The sequence below is a fragment of the Rattus rattus genome, chromosome 4 (genome assembly GCF_011064425.1).
Source record: "Rattus rattus isolate New Zealand chromosome 4, Rrattus_CSIRO_v1, whole genome shotgun sequence".
Taxonomy (NCBI): Eukaryota; Metazoa; Chordata; class Mammalia; order Rodentia; family Muridae; genus Rattus; species Rattus rattus.
The window spans coordinates 6,645,613-6,657,841 of NC_046157.1; the positions used below are offsets into that span (position 1 = coordinate 6,645,613).

A 12,229-nucleotide genomic window follows, 5' to 3' on the forward strand; every position below is an offset into this window, starting at 1 on the left:
CACACAGACACACAGACACACCACACACACACACTCACATACACACTCACACACAGACAGACACACAAATACACATAAATTTATTTTCAATCATTTTTTAAATATTTTGGTCTCCATTTGTCTCCATAGCTGCAGTTCTCTGTAAAGAGGACTAGACCTGTTTCGTTCGCTGCTGTAGATTCTAGAAGGCTGCCAGGCATGGGTCTACTAGGTCTGGTAGATGGTGAGAAAGCACAATTTACACTGCTCTGCTGAGTGTCGGAACCTCCTCCTACTCAGGGTTAAAGTGGAATTTATGCAAGGAGCTTCTGAAATCTATCACTGCCCTGCACTGCTAACACCAGAAACTCCAAAGGTCCGGGGCCAAAGAGTAGTTCTTATCATGGCCGCAGTGTTCATTCATCATCAAAGGTAAAAAGGGACTTCTGGGTAAGATAGGAGACCAGAGCGGCCTCTGTGTGGCTCACTGAAGAATGAGACAGAGGATAAGAGAAACAGACCCCAGGCTCGGGCATGGTGGTACACACCTGTAATCCTAACACATGGGAGGTAGAGGCAGGAGGATCAGGAGTTCAAAGTCATCCTCAGCTACGCAGCGAGGTGGAGCCCAGCCTGAGGGAAACTCGGAGAAACGTGGACGAGAGATGAAGGACTCTCTGAGACAGTGTCACGATGGCTCGGCCGTGGTGGCACTCACCTTTAATTCCAGCACTCGGGAGGCAAAGGCAGGTGGCCTCTGAGTTCAAGGCCAGCCTGGTCTACAGAGCTAGTTACAGGACAGCCAGGGTTACACAGGGAAACAAACAAACAAACAAAACAAACGAACAAAAACAACCGCAGGAAGAATGATGCTAAGCCGTCTCCATGAGAAAATCCCCAAATAAAACCAAAAGTGACATCCAAACAACGGGCAAATCACAACTCAGAATCGCAAGAAAGCAGAGAGAAGCAGAGCAACATGGCTCCTCCGAAGGACCCCAGCTCTGCAACTGCTGGGTTCGAAGAAAGGGACGTTGGTAAAATGGTAGTTAGCAACATGGGCGAAGGCCAGCCCTTCAACATCATACCTCAGGAGCACGGTAAGGGCCCTGGCTTTCGTGGCTCCTGTCCAGCACAGTCCCGGAAACCATGGTTGCAGTCCTAACAGAAAGCGACGGCAGGGACTGAGACCCGATGGGAAGGCCTCAGAGCACATTTGTTTGCATAAAGCACGATCTATGCTTGAAGTCCCTCTAGACCTCAGCAGAGAAACTGTTAGGGCTGATGCACACTCTCAGCGGAGCTTCAGGAGACCAAAGCAGCCTAAGGAAATCTGTTGCCAATACTGGACTTGCTGAGAAAGAAAGGCCATTCGCAACGGCTCCCAGAACAACGAAATATCTAGGGATAACCCTAACCGAGGATGTGAAAGACATCTACATTTAAAGCAATAGAGAAGACAGAAAGCTGTCTTATGCAGGCCGGTGAGGATGAAGGTTCGAATTCCTCAGGTTGTTCTCTTACTTCCGCATACGCACGATGGATACACGGGCGTTATTTAGGTTATGCAACCACAAGTATGCAATGCACAAATAAGTAAATAAATCTATTTTTAAAAACATTCCTCCTGACAGACTGTGGACAACGAATGCTCAGCAGTTAGGAGAGCCTGCTGGAGTGTGGTTCCCAGGGCCTATGTCAGGCGGCTCACGACTACCCGTAACTCCATCTCTAAGGGATCAGACATTCTCTGCTGGCCTCTGGGAGCGCTTGTGAGCACACACGTGTGCAAATATGCACATAGGAAATAAAAATAAAACAAATAATTCTCAATGTCTTTTTAACGGCTGTCTTTGAAAGGCATTGACAAGTGAAATTGGTAATCTCTACATAACAAAGCTTCAATCATGGACTGGAGACAGCCTACAGAGAGGAAAAGGTCTTTGCCAAGCACAGTCCAGATAGGACATTAGCATTTAGAACTTATAAAGAATCATCAAGGGGCTGGAGAGATGGCTCAGTGGTTAAGAGCACTGACTGCTCTTCCAGAGGTCCTGAGTTCAAATCCCAGCAACCACATGGTGGCTCACAGCCATCTGTAGTGGGATCTGATGCCCTCTTCTGTGTCTGAAGACAGCTACAGTGTACTTATATATAATAAATAAATCTTTTAAAAAAATCATCAAAACTAAATGCCCCTAAAATCATCCAGTCAGTAAATGGGCTACTGAAGTGAACTGAGTGTTCTCAACAAAAGAACTGTAACACATATAACACACAAGAACTACATAGAACTACATAGAACCTACCAGGTCAAACCCAGATGCAATCCAGACACAGAGCAACCAACGAGACAGAAGCAGTAACAAATTAGCTCAGATGCATTCAGAACAGAATTACACAGGCAGATCCCTGTGGGTTTGAGGCCAGCCTGGTCTACAGAGTGAGTTCCAGAGCAGAGTTCCAGTTCCAGGGGACACAGAGACAGAGCCTGTCTCAAGAACAACAATAGTTACCATTTCTTCCACTGTGAAAGTGGTAAACAAATTAACCTGAGCTTTCCTTAATCTTCTTAATAGTTGTTTACCATCCACCTACATGTTTGGCCTAACATCTTCATGACTTGGATAAAAGTCTTCTGAGGATGTACAAACAGAGGCCTAGCCTCCACCGACACCAAGACTCTGGTCCTCGTCAGGTAACATCTGAGCCCTCTACTATAGACTTCCGTCCCAGTGTAGTTAACTTCCTTCTTTATTTTTATTTTATATGTGTGGGTGTTTTACCTGTAGGTACACCTATGAATCACATATGTACCTGGTGACCATGGAGGCTAGAAAAAGACATCGGACGCCCTGGAACGTGAATTGCGAATGTCTGTGAGCTACCACATGGTTGCTGGGGATTGAACTTGGGTCTCTAAAAGAGCAACTGGTGCTCCTAACCACTGAGCCATTTCTCGCTACCCTCCACCAATGTATTTAAGGTACCTTAATGTATGGTTTTCTTTGTTCTATCACTATAAACATTTCTGCGAGTGGGGAAAAGGCTTCAAGGCACTATCCCTCCTTGAAGTACTATGGATGGTGGGGGATAGCTGGGCAGATGCCATTTTCCTCTGTGGAACAGTCCTCCCTCCGGTGAGTAACCTCCCATCCATACTTCAGGTGAGAAACTCTAATTAAACTCAGTGGGCCACACATGCAAAGGAGTCAGGAAACCAGGAATCGTTGAGCACAATTCTTGCAGGAATGGGAGGGGAGTGAGAAAGGGGAATCCGGGTGAGAGTGAGATTTTTAATTGTGTTCCTGGACAAAGTTGTCAAACAATATAAAAAATTAAAAACTTGATGAAACTATGACTGCGTCAGATTTGAGGTAACGTATAGCTTTGTTCCTAGGCCCTGGTCATTGTATTTGGCTTCACAATCAACTACCTTGCATGGCGGTTCACACATGCCTTTAATGCCAGCACTCAGGAGACATGAGGTAGGCAGGTCTCTGAGTTCCAAGGCCAGCCTGGTCTACACAGAGAAACCCTGTCTTGAAAAATATATAACAAACAAACCAAAAAACCCCTATCTCTTACTCTCTCTGAGTGAGAGCTTAGTTACTCATTGAGAAGATTGCCCAGAGTTTGAGGCTAGCCTGAGGTATTTTGTAATTACCAGGGCCACCAGGGCAGCCGTGGCCACAGAGCCAAGTCCCTGTGTAAGACAGAGACAAAAGAAGGAGAAAAAAACGAGGAGGAAGAAAGAGACCGAGGAACTGGCTCAGTTATAAGACAACTGCTGCTCTTCCAGAGTTCAGTTCCCAGCACCCACCTCAGGCAGCCCAGGACTGCCCAGCTTCAGGGGATGCGACTCCTCTGATCTCCTCAGTCACCTGCACAGTGTGCACACTCAGACACTCAAGACACATAAAGATAATTACAGCGGGTGGGTCTTTTTGTTTTGTTTTTAAGAAAAGGGATGGGCCCTGCATTTAAAGTCCTATGAGCATCGCCTCTCTGGAATTGGCCTCAATCGAATCCATGGGCAGCAGCTGCAAGAAGAAAGGTGCTCGGAGACTGAAGGCCTCAGAGGCATGTGGCCGGGCAGGTGGCGTCCAGGGCAGATGTGCTTAGCTGGTTCCTAGCAATTCTTCCCATTGCCAAAGAGAAATCTGAAGCCAGAAAAGCAGATTAAATATTAAAGGGAGAAGAAAACTAGGTGCCGTGACTCCACCTGGAGAGAGTTACACTCAGAGAGTCCTCTGAATCAGGGGCCATTGAAAGGTGAGCGTCCCAGCTGGTGCCTCAGAACACAGAAAGGAAGAATTTCACAGAAGCCAGGTTTAGTGGGACCTGGCACTCAGTGGGGCTTTGGGGAAGACTGAGGTGAGAAAACGTCCTTCCACGCAATCTCCCTACCAGCAAAATCATGTGTATAGAAACCGAGGGTGTGGGTCAGTGGGAAGCGAGGAGGTGGCAGCAGAAAAGACACTCCACGGTGCATGTGACTTTGGGGGAAAGGGGAAAGGAGAAACTCCGTGAAAGGGCAAAGCCTCATGGGTAGTCGGGGTCCCTACCTGCAGGTTATGGCTAGAAAACAAAGTAAGTTGAATTCACTGGAGAGAGAAAAGGGGCCAGGGAGACAACCCAGATGGCAAAGTGCAAGAGGACACAGATCTCCAGAACCCACATTTAAAAAGAGCCGGGCTCGAGGGCTGGAGAGATGGCTCAGCGATTAAGAGCATGACCTGCTCATCCAGAGGGCCAGGGTTCAAATCCCAGCGCCCACAGGGCAGGTCACGCCTGCCTGTAACTCCAGTTCCAGGGATCGGACATCCTCACACAGACATATATGCAGGCAAAGACTCCAATGCACATACGATAGAAATAAAAAACATTGAAAAAATTTAAAGATCATAATAATTTAAAATACCATTAAAACATAATAAAAATAGGCTTGATGGTATGTGCTTATAAGCCCAGCACTTGAGGGCAGAGCCGGGCAGAGTTCCAGGATTCACTGGCCAGCCTACCAACCCGGGAGACACCAGAGTAGCGAGAGCCCTTATCTCCGAAAGCAAGGGGGTGGACCTGGTGAGAAGGCTCGGTGCAGGAAGAACCCACTGCCAGGCCTGAGGCAGTGGCACACAACCTACGGCACCATGAGAATCAGAGACAGGAGGATTGCCAAGAAACGCACAGGCCAGCTACTCTAGGACGCCCAGGTACAGCCCATTACCTCAAAAACAAGTGGGGTGAGGGAGCAGACTCCCAAAAGTTGTCCTGACTTCCTCCTGCACACTGCAGCAGGTGCACACCCACACTCACACACCCATACTCACACGCTACACACACACACACCCCACATACATACACACAACACACAGCACACATACCACAACACATACACACACAACACATACACACTTACCACATACACACACAACACACATACTACACCACATACACACAACACATACACACACAACACATATACACAACACATATATACACACAACACACATACTACACCACATACACACACACCATATGTACTACACCACTTACACACACACCACATAATACAGGCACCACATATACACATACCACATACATACACCACATACACACACTACACACAAACACATATCACACATAGCACACCACACAAACTCCATACGTATGCATTACACCATACTACACACATGCACACCACACACATGCATACAAACACCACATACCACACATACAACACACATTACACACAACACACATGCACACATACCACATACCATACACACAACACACACACTACACAAGTGTACACGCAGACACACACACAAACACAACACACACTACATACACACCACAGAAGAGATAGTGTGTGTGAAATGAGAATACTTTTTTAAGAAAAGCTCCTGGACCCTGTATCAAAAAACAAGTTGGATGGCTCCTGAGAAGTGGCATGTGGAGCTCTGGCCTGCAAAGCAAGTCCACACACCCAAAAATACAAAAGGAAGAAGAAAGGCCATCAGGAAAACAGGGCACCAGGGAATGACCCCAAGGAGGGCCTCCGAGGGCCACTTTGAGAGAGGGCTGGAAGGTGGAAGAAGGTGCTGATCCTGTGGACAAGGCGTGTTCACACAGAATGGCGCTCTAATGCCGTGGTGGTCTGACTAAGAATGGCCCCAGTAGGTTCATATATTTGAATGCTTAGTCACAGGAAGTGTACTATTTGAAAGGATTAGAAGGATCAAGAGGTGTGGCCTTGTTAGAGGAAGTATGTCACAGAGGGAGTGGCTTTGAGGTTTTAAAAACCCACACCAAGTCCAGGGTCTCTCCTCCCTCCCTCTCCCTCTCCTTCTTAACCTCCCCTCCTCCTCTCTCTACCCTCTCCCCCTTCCTCTCCCTTCCTCCCTCCCCCTCCCTCTCCCTTCCTCTCTCTCTCTCTCTTTCTCTCTCTGCCTATGGATCAGGATGTAGCTCTCAGTTCCTTCTCAAGCACCATGCCTGGCTGCCCTCGTGCTCCCCTGCCATGATGATAATGGACTACATCTCTGAAACTGTAAGCAGCCCCAATTTAATGCTTTCTTTTATAAAAAGCGCTTGCCTCAGTCATGGTATCCCCTCACAATAGGACAGTGACTGAGACAGGGGTGTGGGGAGGCTAAGTCTAGCTCATCTGTAACAGATAATGGGGAGACACTATGGAGATGTGGGAGAGATGACCTTATAGAGTCAACAAAGGTAAACAAGAGGGGTCTCCAGCAGGGAGAGCCAGGGAGAAGCTACCCACTTTCCTGCACTCAGGACAGCTCCTACGATGCTTCTAGGCAGAGGTAGGACCACCATGGCAGAGACCTAAGGCTCAAGAGATCCAAGGAGCATTCATGCTAGCAGCCTGGTGGTGAATTGTGAATTGACAGTTGATGACACGGAGAGCCATAGGCAGGCAAAAGTGGTCAGAGGCAAGAGGCTTTCTCAGTGGGTACATTAGGCATTACAGAGTCGGAAGACGATGCACAGAGCTGGGTGTCACAGAACTGGAGGTGATGGGGTACTGCTGGTGTGGTTCCAAGAAGAACAGAGCCCCAAAGTGGGTAATAAAGATCAGTTCTAAATATGGAGCAGCCAATTGGGAGCAAGGCACTGGGTTGTGAGTGATGATGGCTGGCAGGGTGGGGCTGCAACTGGATCCATGTTTCTGTCTCTGGTGAAGACACAGGAAAGGTGTCACAGGAACTAAGAGGAGGAAGCATGGGGCACCTGGGCTAAACGGGACTGAACTAAAAGCTGATAGGCCACCCCCTCTTACTGCTCCTAGCAGATACCATGATGTCAGTAACAGCACATGCATGTGTGGGGACTGCGGATGTGGATAGATACATTGGATACATGTAATCACTCTGTTGTACAACACAGATCAGGATCTCAGTCATGCAGTTAACTGCACTTAGTTTCAGCTGGATCATTGTCAAACACTTTAGTGGGTATGTGTGTGAGTGTGTGTGTGTGTGTGAGTGTGTGTGTGTGTGACGTGTGTGTATGTGTATGTATGAGTGTGTGTGAGTGTGTATGAGTGTGTGTGAGTGTGTGAGTGCATGTGAATGTGTGTGTATATGTGTGTGAGTGTGGGTATATGTGTGTGTGAGTGTGTGAATGTGTGTGTGTCTGTGTATGTGTGTGTATGTGTGTGAGTGTGTGTGTATGTGAGTGTGTGAGTGTGTGTGAGTGTGTGTGAATGTGTGTATGTGGAGTGTGTGTCAGTGAGTGTGTGAGTGTGTGTGAGTGTGTGTGCGTGCGTGAGTATGTGTGTGAGTGTGTGTATGTGTGAGTGTGTGTGGATCAGTGAGTGCGTGAGTGTGTGTGAGTGTGTGAATGTGTGTGTGTATGTATGTATGTGTGAGTGTGTATATGTGTGTGGTGTGTGTGAGTGTGTGTGTGTGTCTGTGTGTGTGGTCTTCCCATGTGGCTATATAACAATGCCATTTTCTTCAAAGATCATCTTTAGATTTTTTTTTCCAAAAGCATGTGTTAGTCTGTTAGTGTATGTGTGCATTGAACTGTGCACATACCCATGTGTGCAGGATCCTGGAGGCCAGAGGACAGCAGGCTCCCTGCTCTTCCATTTTTTATCATCTATTCCACTGAGGAGACAGGATCCCTCACTGAGTATGGTTCTAGGCTGGCAGCCAGAAGGACTTGTGGTCCTCCACAGCTTGTTCAGATGGGTGACATCTGAGCTCAGGTCCTTGTTGTGCTCTGTCACCCACTGAGCCAGCTCTCAAGTCCCAGGATCACCCTTCTTCTAGAAGCTTTTCCAAATGATCTTCCTTTCTCTAGCAGCAGGGAGGTTTAAATTAGAGCAGGACAGGATTACAACTCTGTCCCTTGACTCACTTTGTGTTGCCCTCCAACTTCCTATTGTGCTCTATATTCCTATTATATTATAAAATATTATTTTTTAAAGATTTATTTATTATGTATACAATGTTCTGTCTGCATGTATGTCTGCACACCAGAAGAGGGCATCAGATCTCATTACAGATGGTTGTGAGCCACCATGTGGTTGCTGGGATTTGAACTCAAGACCTCTGGAAAAGCAGAAGACAGTGCTCTTAACCACTGAGCCATCTCTCCATTTCTATAAAATATTTTTTAAATATTAAAATATTAATTTGAAATATATTTAAGCATATAATCATAAAATTATTTAAAATATAAAATACAGTTTTATATTTTATTATATATTATATATAAATATATACAAATATAAATACTAAATTTCTTTAAACATAATTAAATTTATATTATATAATTTAATAATAAAACTTACTTTAAATATACATAAAATTATACAATAGTAATATATAATATAATATAATATAATATAATACAAATTTATATAAATTTGCTATAAATGTATATATAATATATATATACATTTCTATTATATTATAAAATATGGTATACTTTTTCAGGCGGTCTGTTTCTTATTTACAATGACCCATTGATACCAGGTAATTTATTGGTTGTTTTTTGTTTGTTTTTTGTTTTGTTTTTGAGACAGGGTCTCTTGGCTGGGATTGAACTCCTAATCCTCCTGCCTACCCTGCTATCAGATATTTTTATTTTATTTTTTTATTAGATTATTTCTTTACTTACATTTCAAATGTTATTCCCTTTCCTGGTTTCCTGTCCATAAGCCCTCATTCCTTCCCCTCCCCCATAGGGTATTCCCCCTATCCATCCCCCTTATTGCCCCCCCCCATATTCCCCTGCACTGGGGGTCCACTCTTGGCAGGACCAAGGGCTTCCCCTTCCACTGGTGCCCCAACAAGGCTACTCTCTGCTACATATGCAGTTGGAGCCCTGGGTCAGTCCATGTATAGTCTTTCGGTAGTGGTTTAGTCCCTGGTTGGTTGGCATTGTTGTTCTTATGGGGTTGCAACTTCATAAAACTTCAACTCTTTCAATCCTTCCTTTAATTCCCCCCAAGGGGGTCCTGTTCTCAGTTCAGTGGTTTGCTGCTAGCATTGACCTCTGTATTGGACATGCTCTGGATGTGTCTCTCAGGAGAGATCTATATCCAGTCTCTTTCAGCATGCATTTTTTAGCTTCATCAATCTTATCTAGTTTTGGTGGCCGTATATATATGGGCCACATGTGAGGCCATTCCTTGAGTCGCTGCTCTAAACTTTGCTTCCATATCTCATCCTGTGGATTTTTTTTTTTCTCCTTTTAAGAAGGAGCGGGAGCATCCACATTTTGGTCATCCTTCTTCTTGAGCTTCCTGTGGTCTGTGAATGCATCTTGGGTAGTTCTAGCTTTTGGGCTAATATCCACTTATCAACGAGTCCATACCAAGTGTGTTTTCTGTGATTGGGTTACCTCACTTGGATGAAATTCATAGCTATCAGATATTTTTAAATGTTTCTTTTTTTTAGGATTTATTTTATTTATATGAGTACACTGTCCCTGTCTTCAGACACACCAGCAGAGAGCATCGGATCTCATTACAGATGGTTGTGAGCCACCATGTGGTTACTGGGAATTGAACTCAGGACCTCTGGAAGAGCAGCCACTGAGCCATCTCTCCAGCCCCAGATATTTTAATATTCCTTTCCAAACTACCACCTTACAAAGGATAACAGATGACACTTACCTCCAAATATTGTCTTGGGGCAGCCTGGTTGATCTAGTCCTCCGTTCGGATAGAAGTCTATGTGCCCCAATGCTTCCCTGTAGCCCAGTGCTAAAAGAGAACACACAAGACTCGCTTGGGGCTTGGGACTGCGCACATCCTGAGGTCACCTGCCTGCAGGGTTAGCCAGCGGCTGGGGTGTGGTTGTTAGCGTGGCCCTTACTCTGTTTAAATGTCTTGCTCAAAGCTGTCAGCAAGTTGCATTCACATCTACACCAGGGCTGACTGAGCACAAAAGTGGTGATGGACTGAATCCCACTGTGTCCAGAGACAAGCACTGGGCCGCTTCAGGACTGACACGATGACCTGTTTCTTCTTTACATTTAGTCAGAGCTCTCCACATGCCAGGAGATTCCTGAACCTCTTCTTGCATTGGATAAATCTTCACAACGTGAACCATGATATAATTAATTTTTACTTAGTAGGTAAAATCTTAAAATGTTTGGGTCTGGTCTAGAGAGATGGCTCGTGGTTAAGAGTGTTGTCCATTCCTGCTGAGAGCTTGGTTTAGCACCCACGTGGTGGCTCACAACCACCGGTAACCCCAGGCTCAGGGCACCGGGCATACACGTGGTTCACAGACATAGATGCAGGCAAAAAAGGTCACATTCATAAAAATAAAAGAATATAAATAAAATGTTGAACCTAAGACAGGTGTGGTGGCTCACACCTGAACTACCAGCACTTAGGAGGCTGAGACAGGGGGATTGCTATGAGCTTGAAGCCAGCTTCAAGCTGGGCTAAATAAACAGACAGAATGGGATCTAGGATGATTTAAAAAAAAAAAAAAAAAAGATGATAAGATTAAGAAAGGAAATACTTTTAAAGGTGGGCACCTAGAAATGGAATAAATTTATTTTCTCTAGCCATATATACCCCTGAATAATTAGAAAATGCTCTATTAAAAGGTTAGCATAGATGCAGCTGTGGTGGTGCAGCTGTGGTGGTGCAGCTGTGGGGGTGCAGCTGTGGGGGTGCAGCTGTGGGGGTGCAGCTGTGGTGGTGCACACTTTTATAATACAGCAGCCAGCAATGTGATCTGAGACCAGAAGGTGACAGCTTATAATCTAGCCTCGGCTGTGTCATACCAGGCCAGCCTGGGATACATAGCAAGAGTCTCAGAAAAAAATAAAGTGAATGTTTACATATATATGTATATGTTATGTGCAGTATATGGTTGTAACCATAACAAAGTTTTTCCTATTTTGAGGTTCCGTGTGTCGGCTGGGTGTCTCACACGTTCTTCCATTTTTATAAGGTCTGCCACACAACTGTGGGGAAGTCAGTGGACGTAACTTAGACAAAGGGCAGGGGCTGGAAGACTTCGAGTTGGGCCCAGCATCGCTAAAACGAACAAACCCTAAGATCTGCCTCACTGCGACACTCGTATTCTCTCCTTCGAAACTCACTTCTCAAGAATAAAAAACAAACTGTTTTAGCGTGTCCATCTTAAAAGGACACTCAAGCAAGGAACCATTTTTTTTTTTCAAATGTCACGATACTGACGCAGCTGCCCACAAAAAGCCATTTCCCCCAGAGATAAACAGTCACTACTTGTCACACACGGGAGTGTCCAGGATACGGCGTCAAGGGTAATTTAAAAACAAAGAAGTAAAAATGTGTGGTGTCTGTGTGTGTTTCTGTACACATGTAGGAGCGTGAACTTAGTGGTCTGGGGACAACCTGTGAGGATCAGGCCTCTCCTTGCATCAGATGGGTTGTCAGGTCCAACGGTAGCCAGCACCCTTCCTGGCTGAGCCACCTCACGGACACTGCTGACTTGTTGGTCTTTCCTTCCTGGTGCTGGGGCATGCCACACAAACACCCCCATTGAACTACATCCTCACCCTCCAGTTGATAGCTAGCTGTACCATAAAGAGGAAGCACAATTAAAGGAGCACTCCACTGCTACATCCCTCATCCCCAAGTCTCCAGTTGGCTCATCCCCGAGACATTTAGATACAGCAGATACCTATCCTTTTTATTTCCTCAGCCATAGTCTTGCCCAACCATGAACATCACCCCAAGCCCCCCACATGTACCACATAACAGAGA

The 12,229-nt window shown here is 45.6% G+C and overlaps 1 protein-coding gene across 1 annotated transcript in view; it reads right to left on the bottom strand.

Moving 5' to 3' along the window:
* The window catches only part of Liph (lipase H), a 48,395-nt gene that overhangs the window by 17,245 nt on the left and 18,921 nt on the right, over positions 1–12,229 (bottom strand). Inside the window, exon 5 of the mRNA XM_032900004.1 lies at positions 10,136–10,225. Within this exon, the coding sequence (XP_032755895.1) occupies positions 10,136–10,225 (90 nt within the window). The remainder of the gene's footprint in view (positions 1–10,135; positions 10,226–12,229) is intronic.